The sequence below is a fragment of the Anopheles nili genome, chromosome 3 (genome assembly GCF_943737925.1).
Source record: "Anopheles nili chromosome 3, idAnoNiliSN_F5_01, whole genome shotgun sequence".
Lineage (NCBI taxonomy): Eukaryota > Metazoa > Arthropoda > Insecta > Diptera > Culicidae > Anopheles > Anopheles nili.
The window spans coordinates 75,774,669-75,794,774 of record NC_071292.1 but is presented as its reverse complement, the minus strand read 5'-3'; the positions used below and the strand labels follow the sequence as shown (position 1 = coordinate 75,794,774).

Below are 20,106 nucleotides of genomic sequence, written 5' to 3'. Positions count from 1 at the left end.
TTTCATGAAACTTCTACATAAAAACAACAGCATACTATATTAACCCGCACGTTATGCAGGACGTGAAACTTTCTCGACGAAACGAGACAGACCAATAGTTAATAACTGAGAGTATAATGATAAGTTACGAAACGTTTGATTGTTTGAACTATTCTTTATGATGATTGCATTAGTAACGTTAATGTTGCTGTAAATTTTTTTTCTTTAAAGTTGAACATGACGCAGTTCTGCTTGTGATATTCCACCATAGCGAACTACACGGACGTGCAACGTTTTACATACACTAGTTAATTGTCTTTATTAATCTTTAATTATATATTCTCTGTTCATTATTATCTATACTCTCATCGTTAATCCTCTTCGTTCTGTATCTTATTCGCGCTATTCTCACCGCGTCGGAAACACGCGTTGTGTTTACTTTGCATTTGTCCCTCACTCCCTTCAGGTGTCCCTTTTCTATCAGCAATGCCTGCCTCGATCATTTCAACTTTAACCACAAGCCTTTTTTAAAAGCTTGCGCACTACTGGCTTCGTCCAAGCTCCATCTGGTTGACCGGCTGCGTTTGGCGTTATCCTGGTAATATAACTGACTTGCTCTCTGGCAAGCTTGCGGACTGAACAATCGTAACTCCTTCTTTCTCTCGGCTCGGACACGTTAGTCGTCGTACCGCGTAAGTATAGATAACAATGAAGCACGTACATGTGTTTGTTGTTGCAGTGATGTTTCTTAGTACTTTCTGTCGTATGTTTTTTACAATTTTCAAAGCTAATATATATGTATATATATAGTTTATTTATATATTTTCCCATTTGTTTTATTAGTTTTACCATTTTTCTGGATTTTTATGATTTTTTTCACACCCCCGCTCGCTTGATCAATGTATATATATGTGTGTGAGTTTTTTCTCTAACTTAGTTGTCTTTTGTTTCGTTTTGTCTAGCTGCTGTTAAGATTCTTTTTTTTACGTTTTGCTTTGTTGACATCCGTGTTTAATTTACTTTTCGCTCCTCTAGTCTTGCCATGGTCTCGTTTGTTTTTCTGCACTTCGTCCGTCTTTGTTTTTATAGCTGTTTATTCGAGTGACAAAAGGTAAAAATAAACAATATTTCCTAAGTATTGGGTGGAAAAAGGGGATAAGATTGGTGTGAGCATATTAGGCATCGCTTTGTTTTCATACGATTTGGGAATGTTTTGGAATGTGAAATAGAAATGATATTCTTAAGGGTGTATGTGAAAGAACATTTCAGCTCTCTCTTTTGTTTTGCCTCTGTTGTTCCAGTTCTTTCATAATCCGTTTCTGTTCTCTCCCTCTGTTCTTCATGACTAAACCAACAGATGCGTTATATTACCAGTTGCGTATCAATTGTAATCATTATGTACCTGGTTTTCGTTACATTCACCATGCTTTCGAGTGTTTTACGATATTTTCTCTATTCTGTAGTCCAATTTAAGTTTGATGTTCTCGGAAATGTATTCTCTTTCTTTTTCAAATGGCCAAATTATGCCGATGATGTGTATGTGTGGCTACGAGTGGATATACGTACGATGTATGTGTGTATATCTGTAAGTGAACGTGCGCATTTGGCGTATGTATCGTATGACTTATGCTGGTGCTCCTGCAAGTGAGTGGTAGCTAAGGATGAACTATCTCCTCAATTTGTTACGACCTTTACAATGTTTCCATTTGATGGAACCATTCAAAATAACTACTAATCGCTGACAGTATAGGAGGGCCTTTCATTCTTTTCCCCTTTTGTCTGCCACTCTTTTGTATTCATTTTCTCTCTCGGTTTTTTAGCGCTAACCCGAAAGGAATATAATTAAACATGCAAGCTAATTTACTATTTTCACATCGTTGAGTTGATTGATATTTGTATGCCGTCTTTTTTGTATGTTATGTTGTTCTCTTCTTGTTGTTGTGTTGCTTGGATAGTTTTGTATTTATCATATTTGCAATTTATTTTAACTAACAATTTATTGGTTTCATTCTTATGTCTTCAAAATATCGTTTTGTTTTCTTTCTTTTTTTCTTCTGGCTTGTTTTTTCTGAAGTATGTATTAGAAATAATGCTCTCAATTTCCAATATTTTTTCTGGAATTTATGATATTTGATCGGTTGTTTTTTCGTTTCCTGTCGGTCTTGCTGTTGCTGCTGCTTCTTTCATGCTTCGGGAGCCACAGCACAATTCGCTCTCCCTCCACCTCTCCCCTTTTTTCTAATGGCAAAAACAGCGTTACGACCAAGCTACAACTCATTTGACTCTTACCATTTCGATGGATTTGCTAACGAAAATCGATACAACGAATAACGCAATATCACGAACTAACTCATGTTCTTTCACTCACGAAGCTCCATATTTCTCCATATTCTCCATATAACAACACGGATGCCGTGGAAGCCGAGATTCACATAAAGGGGTTACCGCAGAGCTGTCAATTCGTGGTGCGTCCCCTCATGAGTAGCTAGTTGGTTGACTTCCGTTGGAATAATTCTGTTTATTGTTGCAATGTAATTTTTGTTGTTTTGTTTAACTGACATTAACGGTCTCTCCTGCATTGTTCGTTGCTTGTTGGTAGAGATGGAACTAGACACAACCCTCAGTGCAAAGGTTAAACGCTTGATTAAGGGCGCACGAGGGCTTCAGAAAACAAGATGGCCCTGGCTAAGGCAGAACGACGAGCTAGTCGTTCAATACCCCATAGTACATTTTCCTATCAAATCGAACGGCGCAACAATAATAATATGATGAATCATGGAACAGGTAAATGCTTTAACCCTCTGCGTCTATCTCTACCTCTATCTCTTCTCACTTTTTCCATCTCTGCGCTATGGTTGCAGTTCTACTAAAATTTTGAATTTTAACATTTTGTGAATTTTCTCTTCTTTCTGTTTTACCATTAAACGACATGCTTCCCTTGCTCTTCTCGACATGCAAAAATTCCCTCGAACGGAAGTGTAGATGTTCTATTTCTTTCTTTTCGTTTTCAAATGGAAATTCTGATTCCAAAAATTAGAATGAGTGTGCGTTCATACTATCACTTCCGGTTCCTTCATCTTTCCAAAATCGATCAACGGAAATTGTTGGTAAACATTCACTGAGTACACATTCCATTACCATTCCATTCCCAAATTGCGCAAATTAGAGCTACCATTTGATTGCACCTATCTTTCGTCTAACTCGATCTACTCGTCGGTTAATACCCATGCCTTCCTTTGCGATTCATACTATTGACGACGACGACTTACGGATGTTTATGGCCAGAGAGGAAGGAACACGAGGATTCGTCGCTAGCATCACCACCGGCGGTAGTCAGATAGTGGAATTGACGATATCCGTCCTCTTCGCCCCTTCACTCTCACTCTCTAGTACTCCTGTTGATGACTTAGTTCTTGACTAATTGCGAACCACCGGTCAGCAGCGACGATACGTCCTGAACCAAGGCCGCCGGAGCGGCGGGTTGAGCCGGTTGTGCCGCCGGCATTTGCTGCATCGGTATCTGCTGCATCGGTTGCCCTCCCATCATCATCATGGGTTGCTGCGGTTGGTCTGCAGGCATGAATTTCGCTGCGAGAGTAGAAACGAGCAAAATGACGTTATCAGCAACGGCGTTTGTCGTATGGCCCTTTAGGTTTCGGCTGCTCTGTTAAGTCCTATTCCGGACATATGTACAACCATAATAGTACGTGAGGAAAGTGGAACTTTAACATTCAGCGAAATACAAAATATATTGCGCGGGATAGTTTAGAAGATTTCTTTATATAGATATTATACAAACTCGCTAGCTTTTGTACACGTATGTTCAACCGAAACAAAAAAACACACATTTACACACGTACACAAAGAACTTACAGTGGCCCATTAGCTACGCACGGGTCGCACAAGCATTAAATGATAGATGTGATTAGTTTGATGCAGTTAAATATACAATTCTGATCCAACGGCAGCAGCACGAAACGACGGGACAGTGACGCCCGCAGTATCCGCAAGGTTACACGTTGTTGAACTCATGAGCATCGGAGTCACATGAATTTGCGGTCTTTTGCAGGCATAGATTTTGTCGCGCGAACCCACGATCTTTATCGCTTCGTGCTTCCTGTACAAGAAGTTGCACTGTTAACGAGACGCCTGATTAAGCTAAATCGAAATGGATCCCGACACCATCTCCTCATACGACTAGCCATTTACATAGACATAGTGCTGGTTTTAGATATCTCGTAAACACCCGGCAACGCACCAAAAATGCATAAACACGAACAGGGCAGCAAAGTGTACGACTTGCGCAACCACGAGCACAGATTTTAGACGAGGGGATAGTAGGTAACTACTTAGTACACAACCATAAATACAAAATGACATTATATCCAACATCCAACTAGTTGATATAGCGATAGATAGTAAAATACCGACTGCGACGAATTAGGAGAGAATTAGGAAGAGTTAGAGAGAGAGACAAACGAGAGAGAGACAGGGAGAGAAAGAGAGAGATAGAGGTAACGGCTGCTTAACATAAACAAATCGAGATAATTAACAGCCAAGAGACAGGCGGTATGAACTATGCTTGAAGAATTTATGTGTTCTTTTGTGGATGACTGTTGACAGAAATTGTGGAGATGTAAGTAGATGTTTTACTTCTTCTCGATGTTCTCATCATGTTGTCATTCAGCAGTATTTTCCTTCTTTTTTACTTCTCATGTTGGTTAGATTTCAATGCAGGTTTGTTTTCGTGTTGCATTTCTTCTACTTTGTTTTTAATTTTTTCTTTTGTATGATAGCACTGCGTGGGGTGTGTGTTGCGTGGACTGTGATCCTATCCTGTGTATATTTTTCTTCTTTTATGTTTTTAGGCTATTGTTGACATGAGGCAGAAAGTAAAATGTGAAAAAGTAGAAAACTGTAAGTAGTTACACAAAAAATTAAGTGGAATGTCCAGTAGTAAAATAAATTGATCGAGGAGGATTTATTGAAACTATAATTAATTAATTAGAAAGCTAGGTAATTAAAAAATTATATAAAATGTTATAACTTTCAATTCATATAATTAACAACAATGTGGCCAAATGTGGATTTGAAAAATTGTTTAGCTTTTAGCACAATTGTGTATAGGAGCCGATTGCTTAAAAAAGAGTTATCCTTTTTTCATTCGAATCGATTTTTTGTTTATTTGCAGTACACTGATTAGGGAGAACTTGCTAAACATAACTTTAATTTGACGTTTAGGTCACACTTAGACTAATACTTAGTGCACCTATTCGTATAGAAATGCATGATCCGTCTCAAACAAACTCAATTGAGTTAGGTGAAGACTTTTCGCTTTTCTCAATAATGCACATAGCGCGAATTCCACATCTATTGCAAGTGATTGTGATACCTTTATAAATGTGTATATTCTGGAAATAGTGCAAGTGATATACTTTACAAATAAATCATGCTATCGATATGTGCAATGCGTACACAACAGTCAGTTAGAAATGATTACTGGCGATCCTAACGAAAACTACTAGTACCTGCTAGAGTGTAAGACAAATATTTACCCGAAACGGTTATCATTCTGGAATTATTTGTAAATAGTGATTGTTTGTCTATTTCACACAAATGCTTATTTAAAAAATATTGGGCAAACAAAAACAAATAGCGCTAGATTGTACGAATTTGACTAATAATCCACTTAATGACAACTAGTCTAAAATCTAAAAAAGAAACCAAACAAAATAAATCAAAATGTTTCTAATTGCTAATTATATAACTATTCACTTTTATACACAAATTCAAATCACGGTCAGCAACCGCTACAAGGATCGACAGCGAATAGTTTAGGGCAAGAGGGTATCTTGAAGCATTGCCAGGTTTGAAAGCATGGAGGTGTTTGCTAGCACTGTGGCAAACATACGACATACGAATAACATGGATCTACATGTTGCTGATCGCGAAATGTCGCGTACAACGAAAGCAGTAAGGCATCGACTACGAGGAAACGATGAAATCACAGGGTAGGGCACAATACGCATCCACAGTGTGTCGAAGCAACAGCACCCGAGCAGCATCAACGGTAGCTTGGTTTAGTCAAGTGGGGTTGTTTAGCTATTAAAATTTAGTCAATTTGTTTTCTCACCCGGTGGCGGCCATTGTTCGCGTTGGCGAATGTCGAATGGTAAGGTTATAGGTCCATATTTCGAGTGACGAACGATTCGATTATGCTTGTTTTTTGAACTGTTCGTTAGTTTGTTTTTTTTTTTCACTTTTTACATGAAGGATTTAGAAGCTGAAGGAAGCCTGGAACCGGTATACCTTGCATAGAGTCCGACCGAAACGAATGCGCATTACCAAAAAAGGTAAGTCGTTATGCCCTCGGTTGGCGAAAATGATGTGGTTTCTGCATCTGTATTATGTTGCTGGATTCTTCGGGACTTCTGCTCACTCCGTCGCTAGGTCAACTAGTCTCGTGGGGCTTTAACAAACAACGCACACAACGTGCATTTGGGAATAATACGTAAGGATATGGATACCCAGGTAGTGGATATGGTTTAGTGCATAGTACTATGTTAGATACGAATACGCACGGCGAACACAGATTTAGGTTTCTATTTGGGTTTCTTGTTTCATTTTTGTAGGTTTGTGATGCTATTTCACTCGGTCTTCCGAATCAGCGACCCGCATTCGATAGCGGCGTGATGAGCAAACAAAGCTGCCATATTATAGTCACGAACGTTCGTCGGTGTAAGCCAGATTTTTAAAGCAGAAAGTCGCAGCACGCGAGGTTGTACACTGGGTGTCGAGAACAGTGATTCTCGCGCACCCGACAAAACGCGGCAGATTTATGATGTTGTTTATATTTTGTTACAACCTATTAGAAATGCTGCACATTGGTAACGTACGACACACGATGATCCTAGTGAACATGATGATGATGGTTGGGTTGAATTGAATTCTATTTTTTTTTTTTAATTTTTGCGAATTACTGGAGTTAGATTGGGTTTTGCCTGCACTTCTGGATTGGCCGTTTTTTGGAATTTTAATTTAATTTCTTGCTGCAAATTCGCGAACAGTTAGATGAAAAGAGAAAGAAAAAAGAGACAAAGAAAAGAGAGAGAGAACGCATAAGAATATGGTGTCGTTGGCATGTCGCGCACGTCTGCGAACAGAGATCCACAGAATCCTTTGGATTGAAGCGAGGCCTTTTTCTGCTTCTTAAATGGCTCGACAACCGGTGTACGGTCAAGGGCTACCTTGCTAAGCTAGGCTTAGGCTTTTTACGACTTGGAATTTCACGTAGCTGGATAGTCAGTCCTGCGTACGGGAGAGGCTCAGTCAAGATTCGAACGCAATACTATCGGAGATTGAAGCGAAGCCCACAGCGTATCTATTGTAGGCTCGATTGGAATCCTAGATCGGTGGAGACGGTTGATTGAAGTGAGAGAGATTGCTGTTCAATCAATTGATTCTCTCATCCTGCACATCCTGTTTGGAGTCAGGTACAGCCATTAGCCTCCCTCCTCTCCTTTATATCCTACTCTATTCCCGTGTGTTACTCTATAGCCAGCATTAAGTTTGTCTTTTAATGAATTTTATGTAGCCCTCTGAGGCGGACAAATAAATTAAATAAATTGTTCATTAACATGATAAAAACGACGATAAACACGATAAAAAGACAATTTCCTACCAAAAACGAAAACTTTAATTGGCTTGAACGTTTTGCGAGTGGATTCAAATAACATGTCATTAAAGCTATGAAGTGTCTGGAGCGAAAGAAAGAGAGAAGGTCCACCCGAAAAGGGTTCCATATTTTTATTACCAATCAAGACAGATGGAACAGATATTTAAGATAACCTTGACAGGAATTCATTTACTAGAAAAATAGCCCATCACAACCCTTTATTCCAACGTGTGATCGGATCTCGTTAGATTCAAACTTTTAACTGAAAACATGTTTCAACTATTTGTTGGAAAATTTAGCATCTCTCATTTGGTACATAACTCATAAGCCAACTTGTGATAATGTAATTTTTTTATTCTCTCTGACATATTTCGTTTCATTCTCGATTTCATTTTAAACAAGTTAACATATAATTTGTTTCATGTTAACATATAATTCATACATATATGACCATTACAATTTTTAATTAAAACCTTTTTTTCGATTTCTAATGTTGGTTTTTAGAGAATTAATGATAATCGAGAATCAATAAAGGTGAAATAAAATCACTTTTACATAATATAAAACAATAACACTTTTACATAATATAAAACAATATAATATCTATGTTTACTTACCTACAATAATTGCAAGTATGACAAGCCCAATGACGCCCATTATTATCATCATCTAAAAGTTGAAAAAGTACAATTTAGTCTCAACGCAACGGTAAAGCATGTTTAAATTAAAGTGCGACTGCAACATATGGTAAAAAAGGTAAAAGAATAAAAATTTAAATAACTTCAAAGTTCCGATTGTTATCCATCTAAAGGGAATTATCTATTAGCCATTCTAGAGGATGTGTGTATCCAAAAACTATACATGTTATCAACAAAAGTGACTCAATGTTTGTAGATTATAGAACAGCTTTATAGTCTTTACAATAATATTCTTCCATAAAAAGTAAGTTAACATACGTTAACAGCGTAATAGGACGTGTAATTTAATTTGAAAATTACAAAACATCGTCAAAGGACTATCCGTGTGTTTCATATTATTATTATTATTTATTTAGGGACGGGCCTGGCCGTGTATTGAGATTTGTATAATTGTTTATGGACTGAAAGGCATTTCCTCCCTACAGCCGCTGTGAGCCTCATCCCGGGCTGCCTCGGTTATGTGTTTCAGATTATATCTAATTCAGAGTTCGTTAGATAGCTTGTTTGCTAGTTGAGTGAGCGAGTAAGAAGTAAAATAAGTAAACCCCTTTCCCACATTAATGGAATGATTATTTCAAATGAAAAACGATCTAGCATCGCCAGGTACGATCGCGATCGCCAATGTATACTTACTTTTAGATTCTGTAGCCAGAATTTCCTCTTCAATTTACCAGCCTGCTGTTCGAACTGCGAGGCACCCTGCTGCAGAGCGTCGGCTCGATCATCCAGTTCCGAAAGTTTCTGATCACGCTCCAACACCTTCTCGACGTTCGTCTTCATGATATCTACAACCTACAGGAAACAAGAAACCCGGTTTTCGGGCGCATGGATACTAAGTGTATGATACGGAAATGGGCAATCTGATACCGGAGCAGATCTGCCTACCTCATCGACCTGTGCCTGCGTTTGCTGCAGCCGCTTCTGAGCTGCGATCTGTTGGGGCGTCCTTGGTCCCCCAACGATTCCATCTGCTCCCGGCTCTCCACCCGCTCCCGCTCCTGGTGCAAGACCATCTGGGGCCGACCTTTTTGAGTTGACCGAGAAGGAGTTGGAATACAAGGAAAAAAAACAACAGAGCAAATCTATTAGAATGATCCCTTGACGTAGACACTTCTTCGTTGGGAAGTATGAATTGCAATAGCAACTAGAAAAGGAAAAAATGAATAAATCTGTTATACAACCGTACTTCCTTTACTGTTGCATTTAACCCAGCATAAGTAAGTTCTTGAGAAGATCAGTTGCAACGCATAAGCTAAAACAATAGCAAACCGAATACGTATTTCATTGACACCGTTGCATATTGAAATTTGCTCTGATCAATTAGTGTTCATGTAAGTGTGCTATTGTACTTCTTTGTTTGGTGACACTTTGGTTTTGTAACAGAAACACAAAACGAGCATCATATATTAACAGACGAACCGAGAAAACAATAATGAGTACATTACCTTCATCGTGTGCTTGTAAAGATGCGAACAATATCAGGTGTGTTACTTCTCTAGTGATAGATTCAGAACTGATTTACAGAACCTTGCAACGTGGCCCTTGCGACCAGCATGATGATTTCTTTCTTTTCGCTTAAAGCGCAGAAGAACATAGTATTAACATGAAATATATTATTCAATCCCGGGCGACAATACTGCCATGTCACATTCCTCGTGTAGAGGAACGAAAAAAGAACATTGCTAGCTATCTTTAAAACATTATAATTCTTTGTGTATTTATAACATACATTGTAGTCTAATTTTGAATCACAATAACCCAAATCGGTACCAGTTATATCAATATATGAAGTAGTAAACAAAAAAGAATTTTATACCGTTCTTCCATCCCTTCAAGATATGTTAAGAGCTTCAGTTTATCTCGCTTGTGTTTGTCTATTAAAATACGTTCTTCCCCTTCTTTTCAAGATCCACATACTAAACAAACGATTCGGGTATGTCTACTGTTTTACTTATTGGCGCTCCTAAGGACCAATTTCCACAGACAGAGCCACTATAAACCTACCACAGACATCCGATATGTGTGGTTTGGATGGAGGTGGTTGAGCCAAACATTATTTCGAAAAAATCAATACAATCATTCTGAGTGCGCATGCGCTATAAAGTGCAAAACGAATTCCGAGAGAGAAAACGAACTAATGTTCGATCGAATTCAAAACGGTAGCCATGTGAAGTGTACGTGGGAAACCAGACGACAAGGAACAACGGCAAAAGGGATTGCTAAGGGCGTAATCTACAGGCATACAAATGGCCTATTTTTTGCAAGCCGCTTCTTACGATGGAAATCACACGGTTTCCCTTCGGCAAAGACAATATCGAAAAGAACAAAAAATGATGCCCGTTTACGTCATTGTGATAAATTTTCCTTGGTCGTAATCAAATGTAATTAAACATATGAAACACTCGTGGTAAAATTATTTAAAGATAGCCGGAACATGTTTTTTCATATATCATATCTTTACCTGTCAACGGGTTAGTAACGGTTTGAGTAATCGATACTAAAAATTTCTAACCAAATTCATGCACATTCATATATTGTAAAACATTTTTTCCTGCGTGTAATGTAATGTAGCAAAACGTAGCAAAATATACATGTTCAAGCGTTAGAAATAATACACAGTATAGTAATTAAAGAAAACTAGTAAGGAAAATTGCAATGGCTATTCTTGCTAGAAGCAAATAACAAAGCAGAATGGAATTAGTTTTGTTCCACGAACAACCTTTGCTTTTTCAAGGACTATAACTTACTCCGTTGGCAGTTCTGCGCTCATCTGTGTCGATTATGTTTTGTGTTTGATGTTTTAAGAGTTGTTGGTTGGTTTAGTTTTGTAGCAAACGTCATGTGTTAATGTGTTCCGCGATGGTAAACACATAAAGGTTTGTTTTAACAAATCAATGTATTTGCATAAAAATAATGAAGTGATAATATAAGTATTGCTGAAGACTTAATCGATTAATACTGCAATGATGGCGAAAGTATATGCTCATATTTGTTTATATATATATATATATATATATATATATATATATATATATATATATATATATATATATATATATATATATATAAATATAAATATATATATATATATATATATATATATATATATATATATATATATATATATATATATATATATATATATATATATATATATATATATATATATATATATATATATATATATATATATATATATATATATATATATATATATATATATATATATATATATATATATATATATATATATATATATACATATATATATATATATATAAATATATATATATAAATATATATATATATATATATATATATATATATATATATATATATATATATATATATATATATATATATATATATGTATATATATATATATATATATATATATATATATATATATATATATATATATATATATATATATAATATATATATATATATATATATATATATATATATATATATATATATATATATATATATATATATATATATGTATATATATATATATATATATATATATATATATATATATATATATATATATATATATATATATATATATATATATATATATTTATTTATATATATAAATATATATATATATATATATATATATATATATATATATATATATATATATATATATATATATATATATATATATATATATATATATATATATATATATATATATATATATATATATATATACATAGTATATGCTCGGTGGCGAAACTGACATCGAGTAAAAGTAAATTGCCCAACAAAAGTCAATCGGATTCCAAACTCCTCATCTTTTTCTTAAATGGCTCAATAACCAGCAAACGGTGAACGCCTATCACATTGCTAAATAGTTAGTCCTGCATGCAGTTGAGATTTGAACCCGATATCATCGTGTGTTTTTGCCGCACGCTAAAGCTCCTAACTCCCCCGAAACGGAAAATATGTAATACTCGAGGCGATCGTTGATGTTAATCAAGGCTTTAAGAATAAACTGATCACACCCTGGCTCTACAATATTTTTACATTTGCTGTTTTGAACCTTCGATTAGCTTAACGTGGTGCTATGAAATTCACATAGGTTTTAAAAAACCTCTATTCCACGCTAAAAGCATTCAGCAAAAGATTTCTATTCTAGTCAACTTGAATGAAATCATAATATATAAATAATCAGTAACTAGTATTCCAACATTTCAGATGCAAATTTACGTTGGAAATAATATCAAATTCATTTTATATTTACTGCACAAATTAATTTAATTTAACACAACAATTGTTTAAGAATGCCGTATATTTTGCATGATGAATTGAAATTTGTATTTAATTCGATTTGACATTTAGGCTCCCTAAACACCAACGTAGGAAAAGACAATTTAATCAATTGGACAATTGTATTTTCTAAGAACCATGATCGGAATACTGTGAATGTAATTTAATATCAACTATAAATAACTCCGTATGTCATTCTGTTGTCACAGGCGCTAGACCAAATGCCCTGCATACCAGCGTGTTGAATTAGGCGGAAGGTAATGCGGAAAATCGATATTTTCCATAATGTTGCTAACACTTTCAAGAAATATCTACAACAACTAACTTCGTTTTTGTTTTGGTTTTTTTGTAGACAACATAAACTTAGTAGATCGGACTTAGTATATATTTAATTCAACGAATGCAGTACTCCAATTCCGGAATAGAATAAAAAGACATGTTTTGCCCATCACAAGCACAATCGATGCAATGGAGTGCGTATGCACTCACTCTAGAGTGCCCAATCTAAGAGGCATAGCTAAGAGCGAAAAAAGAGCATGAGATTATGCTTTAGCTCGTTGCATGACACCCTTGGGCAGGGTTCGTTTATATTTAGTTCATTTTACACATACAATTGATTAAATATACCACGCAAAGCAAAAAAAATCATTAATATAATCAGGATATAATATGTTGGAGAAAAATCACCGTTTCTTACTATGTTTCATATTTAAGTCAAGTAATATTCTCAATCAAATTCGAATATAAAAAATCTACATATGATGAGTTGTTGTATTTATAATAGTACTAACTAAGAATTGAAGACATATATTTTTTTGTCCTTTAAAATTGATACAATAATACGAGGTACGAAGATACGATTACCACACAAAACCACCCTTTAACTACGTATAATGCAAAGGCGAAACTACGAGGAAGAGAGAGCGTGTTCGCGCATGCACGCATAGAAAGAGAAAGGCGGCTGTAAAGCTATCATGTGGGCTCGCTCGCTCGTGGTTGTATTGCTTTGTTTTAATGAAGAGCGGTCGCGGCAACAGGGCATGTACCGCAGCGCCGAGAGTGTATATGTTTTTTACCCGTAATGCGACAGAACGGACACTAAAAGCAAGCTACGTTCCACATTACACTGCAAGTATTCGGACAGAACCGGAACAGGACGGACGTGTGAGCGCTGTGCGGCATTCAGCCCAGAAAAAAACGAAAGCCAAGTTTTCTTTGTACGAACAACGAAGGAAGTTTTAAACTGCCCATCTATCGATACGCGGAAAATAAGAGCTCTGTACAAAGCCTGTCGTTCAAGAGAGCGTGCACTCCAGTCGTGGTAGAGCAGCGTAAACCAGAAGCTTCAAAATGTCGGACGATTACGACAAGTACGACTTTGAGATGGAGAAGCACATGCACTCTGGGCATAGCGGCAAGCAACGGAGCAAGAAAGAGGCGAGCGACCACACCAACCATAATGATCCAAGTGGGCATTCTCGCAAGATTGTGACCAAACTGAAAAACACCGAGCAAAACAAGAAGACGGCTCCGAAGTAGAGGCAGATGGTGTCTTCGGGGAATGAGAAGAGAATTCTAGGGCAACCCCTGGTCCTTTCTCTTATACTTCGTTTGCTGAAAGTACGCATGCGTCTGCGCAACTGCTTTCCGTTTCATCATCTGCACAGAAGAGGTGTCGTGGAATCAAATACGCAATTGCGATCCGTCGTTGTTCCTTCTCCTACTCTTTTACCGTCACTTAACCTCCCATTCTGGGTCTGTTGTTGTTTGTATTTGTTGCGTTAAATAAGCATCTTTAGCTATTTTGATGATAGAAGGAACATCAGTTGCGCCAGGGAGTCAGTAACAAAGAGAAAAGTGCGTTTGTGCATATTCTAGGCCGCGCAGTTTTGACCGTGGAATTAAAGTATCTCTTCAAAAACAGCTGCTTGCGGTTTGTAATCCCCCTTTACCTTTTCCATCCACCACCTAGACCTTGACTTGTTCGCGCTACTTCTTTACTCTTTTCAACACTGCACGGGGCGGAAGGCATCGATGTTTCGTGACAGCTAATGAGGGTCGGCTCACTCCTTGTTTTAAGAATATGATGAAACTGTACCTTGTGTGATTAATTAATTAGCCTTGCAAGTTAAGTACTAGTAATCAATAAAATGATATTCCTTAATACGTTGTATGAGGTTGTTTTTGTCCTTAAAGTCGTTTTCCTGTTTCGCAGGCATCTATTGGCAAATACATCATCGCGCACTGTCTGTCGACGGACGCATAGCTTACTTCTAAAGGGTTTATTTAACATCTCCCCTATAGTTCTTCGACAACCGTCTTAAACGTTGTCCAAAAGTTGTTTGCTAACCTTACCTCTAGCGGCTACTACGTCTTAGCTGTTGTTATATCGCGTCCACGTTCACCTTGTATGGCTTCTCTTCCTCACGGTTCCTCGTCATCGCTTGAGTTAGCAAGCCGATCGGTCTGTAAACAAAGCACCGTACCCGGCCATGGCAGTAAGGAAACGGCGGAAAGAAGCCAATAGTAAGTGGCTGACAGGGGTACTTCTTGTTTTCTTTTTGCTTCTCGTTTGGTTTGCCTTTTCGTACCAACAGGGGACCAAGCCGCGAGATAACGCGTTGCAAACGGCAGCTAAGCTAAAAGCGAATCGAAAATAAACTTAATCACTTCTTCTTGCGCGTGGAAGGTGAGATGAAAGTTATCACCAAACGGAGGTGTTCTACGTATCGTAAGAACAAACTCTCCGCTTATTTTGGGGGCAGTAATTGTGCATCGGCGTAACATGTCGGCAAGAAGAACGGGACGAACAGAGCGATAAGGTGGTGTTATCATGCCGGTCCACTATTAGAAGGGTTACCTATTCATATTCGAAGGGGTGACCATCGTAAACCGGCTACCCATACCCCCCAGCTCAGCAGCACACAGAAAAACATGGTTTGGCTCATAAACAAGCCATTGTTTTGTTTTCTTTTTTCTATTTTGTTTTTTTTTATTCATCCTGCCCCCTTCTTCCATCCGTCGCTAACACGCCGTTGTATGAAGATTGCATTCCGGACGCAAAAGCTTCGTAATAGAGCTTTCGTCAAAGTGTGGTTTAAGGCACCGGATCGCATACTCAGAAAGCGCCTGTTAGGTATACCGTGATTGGACTTATCTTTGATTTCTCCCTGATGAAAGATGTTGATAGATAGATTTTTTTCAATCTAGAAGATTCATTCGTCGTACCGCGAATGGCCAAGCTACAAGTTTGCTTAATCATTACCAGAACATTCTAAATTACTTGCTTCCAAAATCTGCTAGCGCAATGTAGAACAGCTCAAAAAGTAATAGTCTGCTTGTTTTGCAGCCAGCACTTTTCTGTTCATGATATATTTGCTTAGCTTCTTCTCTATCAGGTTCCCGATGTATCAATCCTCCATTCGCGCTAATGCACTAACAAACCCACAATGGAATTCTTTTAAAAAGCCTTCTGATAGAAAACGCCATGTCTCGTTCTACCTGCGTGATTTTCCATGCGCTCAACGCAATCGAAGATACTTTTGGAAACTGAACTGGTAGCGATTCGCTAATTTTAAACGATTTGTGAACTGTAGCTCAACTATAATGTACTACTCATCTATATGTAACTACCATTTTCGAAAAAATATGTTTATCGTCAACTGAGAGACACTATGGTGAGCTCTTTTGGTCTTTTCGTTCCATTAAGGATTGCTGTTCTTCTGGTCAGCCTTTAGCGGCACTTTTGCAAGCATTCTGGGGTACACTTTTTGTTTGAGATGGAAGTGTTTCTTTTCGTTCTCTCATGCTGTTGTTCGTTTTCATTTTCTCACAATTAGTTATGTTATCTCTCTCGCTGTTTTTAAATCCTCTCTTCAGGTTTCCGTGATCCTTTTATTCCATTGGCTTTCCCCAAAAGACGTAAAAATGGTGCAACGCCGTATGCTCCATCGTGGGCACTACTACCCATCGCATTTTACCCTTTATAGCTAAAAAGAGCAACTGCTAACATATATTTATATCACATCGCCTTGCAAACCATATTGACGACGTGTATGTGTAATCCTGGAAGGATGACAGCTTTTTATCGTCTTTCGTTCGATGTCTGTATTATTTCTTTTGGTTTTTTTATTTAATATGTGTTCATGTAGAATACGTTTCCATACACAGAATATTGTAGCACATGCAAGCTTCATTTTTGATCCTGACAAACGCATCATTACAAGAAGTTCCCGGTATCGATTCCAGGTGAATTGGTCAAGAAACAAATATAACTCCTATTCATTCCGTGAGCTGGGATATATCCCATTAATCCTGAATTTGATTCATTCTCTTTCTTTTTTTTCAGTTATTAATCCTGAAAGGATCTCATCATAGGTTACGTTTATTTTCACATGAATACGTACGTGCTTTTGTTCGTGCGTGTGTGTGTGCCTGCGTGTACACCTACGACAGTGTTTGTTGGGCATTGAACACTGGAAACTAGGAGCGAATCCTATGGAAGAGACCTTACAATTTTGCATGCTTTGCGAGGCAGAGGCACACATAGAGGTACAGAGCGATCAGAGCGCACAGAGCAAATTTACCATATTGGCATTTCAATGAACTTTTCTTTTTAAGGCATTGTGCATAGGCATATTTGTATCCAAAGTACAAAATTCAATCAAACTCCAATGCATTGAATACAAGTAAATTTGGTGTAACTAAATTTAAGCGCATTTAGTACAAGTAAAAATTGGTACATAATCGAAGATATGAAAAAGAAGTGAAGGTACCTTTGACTTAGTTTCTCGATTGTAGTTTTTCTCTCTCTCTCTCTCTCTCTCTCTCTTTCTATTTATCCCTCTCTCTCACTCTCTCTTTTAAATAGGATTTGAAAATGTATGCTGAAAATTATATGCTCAGTTTAGCAGTACGCAAACGATTGCCGTTATACCTTTATACCAAACAATTACCTTTATACGATTTAAGGGATGCTTTAGTGAATTATCCCCAATTGATCTTTTTTTATTAATCAATTACTCTTTTACCAATGTTTTGTGTGCAACATACTTACATTTCCGTTCGCTTTAGTATTTCAAGCGGATCGCTCTTTCAACGCTAGCAGGCGTAGTTGAAACCCAAACTTTGAGAGGCAGGTCCGAGGCAGCAAAAGATCGTATTTGTAGGGTTTTGAAAGATATCTCAGTGACCGCTTTCTTTATGCTGTTCAAACTTATTTGCCGTCTAGTGTCGAACCGGAGATGTTTTCCTTTTGTTTTATACGTTTCTTTTTTTCTGAAACGCCACTGTTCACAGCAAACAATCACTCCAACATACGCCAACGTACTTGCTTTGCACACCAGAAAACAGAAAGTAAATAACAAAATTATATATTAAGCTTTGTTAGAATCCATTTTCGTTTACCATTAGTCGGCTTTCGTTTCGTCGGTATGGCACACAAAAAATAAAAGATGAACCACTTTTTGCAACGGACAAGATTCATTCATCAAATGCGAAATATATATAATTGGGAGTCCAGAAGGTGTGTTTATGAAAAAAACATTCAGAATACAAAACGTTAAAGAGAAACATCATTCAAATTTTTCCATTCTCAGTATCGTTTCCTCGTTGAAATATCAAGTAGATTTCGATGGAGCTGCCTGGTTGCTGTGGTGACACAGTTAGAAGCTCAGTCTGCTCATAAGTGAGAAGCGGGCAGGCAGAGAGAGTGTGAGAGCAAGAGAGAAAGAGAAAGAGTAAAGAAGAGTGAGACAGACTGCGTGAACCAGCAATCCCATCAACTAGGACAGGGTGTTTCCAAGAGACCAGATGATTCATGATTCATCCATCGAACACAAAAACATAATTGGGATTCCAGATGTATCTACGAATAAATACGAAATGTTAAATGGAAAAATGCTACCTAATTTGAGATTTTGATTCTCAGTATAGTTCCAGTGCCGAAGAATAAACTACATCTTGATAGAGCTACTTGGTTGTTGGCTTAGCATAGTGAGAAACTCACGCTTATTGAGTAGACGAAAAATGGTGAGATATGGCGTAACGATTGTTGAGTGAGAACGAAGAAACAAGTTACGCAAACGACACACGAGAACAGTAAATCGATAACAAAAATACGCTATGTGCTTTGGTTTGCTACTAAGCATTATTTACAAAAAAAGTCTATGTAACAAGTCATAGTTGTGAAATCTGAACATGTAATTTTTCCGACAATGATTGTGGCAAGGAGAAAACCCTTACCGGGGATATATGCCTTACGGAAAACATGATTGAATGTTACCTTCTTTTAATTTTACCAGACAGTAAGAAATAAAAGCAAGGAACTGTGCACCTCAGGACAAAGTATGTTGTATCAGTGCATTTGAAAACAAGTGTACTTAGTAAAAATGAGAGAATTAGTCTGAGGAGAATATGATACACCGGAATGAGACAGCAGTACGTGCATTTGAGGTAGAAAACTCTTCGGCTTCTATCTCTATCCAACTTTGCAATGAGCTTTTCTATCCTATTTTTTGTCACATTTGTACAATTGTTCATGGCTCGCACCGGCGCACTCTTCTTCGATGCTTTGTCAGCACAAGTGCAAGCAGGATCCGTATGAAATAGGTGTTTCGCGTTTCTTTTTTCACAGGTGCAATAAAAAATACTTGAGATACACTAGCCACGTGAACAAGTTGACTAAAAGATAGTCATTAATTTCCCAACGGCACATACAAGTCCACTCGGTTGGCTGTTGGGATTTCATCCCGACTGTTGGTGCTACTGTTCTATTAACTTCACCCATGAATTGAAATTCTTTTAAAAAAATTGTTTAGTTTTTTTCAGCTACTGCTGAACTAATTTATTTCATCACGACTTCTTGGTTAAGACGACGACACGGCTGTATTTTTTTGTTAAGATTTTCACTACAGATTTGACACATCCATTTACATTTGAGATTTTCAGCACCTCACATAGTTGCACTAAATTATTCTAAGAAATGCCACCTAAAATTAACCTTTTTGTTTCATTTTCACTGTGCCTCTGTTAATCATGTCAACTAGCTAGAGCATGCATTGAGCATTGTGCGCTTACGTACGGTGACAATATAGCAAAATAAGCAATTGCATAAAATTGACTGACTTCACAAGCAACTATCGCACCAGAAATTAAGCGTGAAAATGGTTGTACACTTACACAATCACACATACAAGCTAGACAACTCGGCTACACGAAACACACACACGCACAAAACCTTTGGATAGGAGCTGGCAGAAGGGCTGTACTGACTGTGCGAGACACACTGCGGGAAAACGAAATACCACTCGACCTGGCGACGTCCAAATGGCGTTTGCAGAGAGCTCGAAGCCGTCGCCAAAAACCGAGCCCAAGAAAATGTTAGCTACTGCGATCGAGGACGAGCCAGTTGGCCGAATAGTGAGAAAGAGAGCTAGGGGAAAAGAGTAAAGAAAGACAACTGACACAGGATTC

The 20,106-nt window shown here is 37.4% G+C and overlaps 2 protein-coding genes across 2 annotated transcripts; one reads left to right on the top strand and one right to left on the bottom strand.

Annotated features, from left to right (window-relative positions):
* Positions 1-278: 278 nt before the first annotated feature.
* On the bottom strand, positions 279-19,962 carry LOC128723076 (vesicle-associated membrane protein 2). Its single transcript, XM_053816783.1, has 6 exons — positions 19,813-19,962; positions 17,690-17,961; positions 9,238-9,376; positions 8,986-9,144; positions 8,272-8,323; positions 279-3,567 (listed from the first exon to the last, which is right to left on the bottom strand). Coding segments are annotated over exons 2-6 (534 nt in total). The 5' UTR covers positions 17,692-17,961; positions 19,813-19,962; the 3' UTR covers positions 279-3,385.
* Positions 13,779-14,806, top strand: LOC128723078 (nuclear protein 1). The gene has a single exon (XM_053816784.1). The coding sequence runs from the start codon at positions 13,984-13,986 to the stop codon at positions 14,170-14,172; it is 189 nt and encodes a 62-aa protein (XP_053672759.1). The 5' UTR covers positions 13,779-13,983; the 3' UTR covers positions 14,173-14,806.
* Positions 19,963-20,106: the final 144 nt, after the last annotated feature.

What these genes read in the sequence shown, in the direction of transcription:
- LOC128723078 (XM_053816784.1), top strand. Translation starts at nt 13,984, where the DNA reads ATGTCGGACGATTACGACAAGTACGACTTTGAGATGGAGAAGCACATG.
- LOC128723076 (XM_053816783.1), bottom strand. An exon ending in CGCAGGCACAGGTCGATGAG is followed by an intron (nt 9,145 to 9,237) that starts GTAGGCAGATCT and finishes TGTTTCCTGTAG; the next exon opens with GTTGTAGATATCATGAAGAC. An exon ending in CATACTTGCAATTATTGTAG is followed by an intron (nt 3,568 to 8,271) that starts GTAAGTAAACAT and finishes CTACTCTCGCAG; the next exon opens with CGAAATTCATGCCTGCAGAC.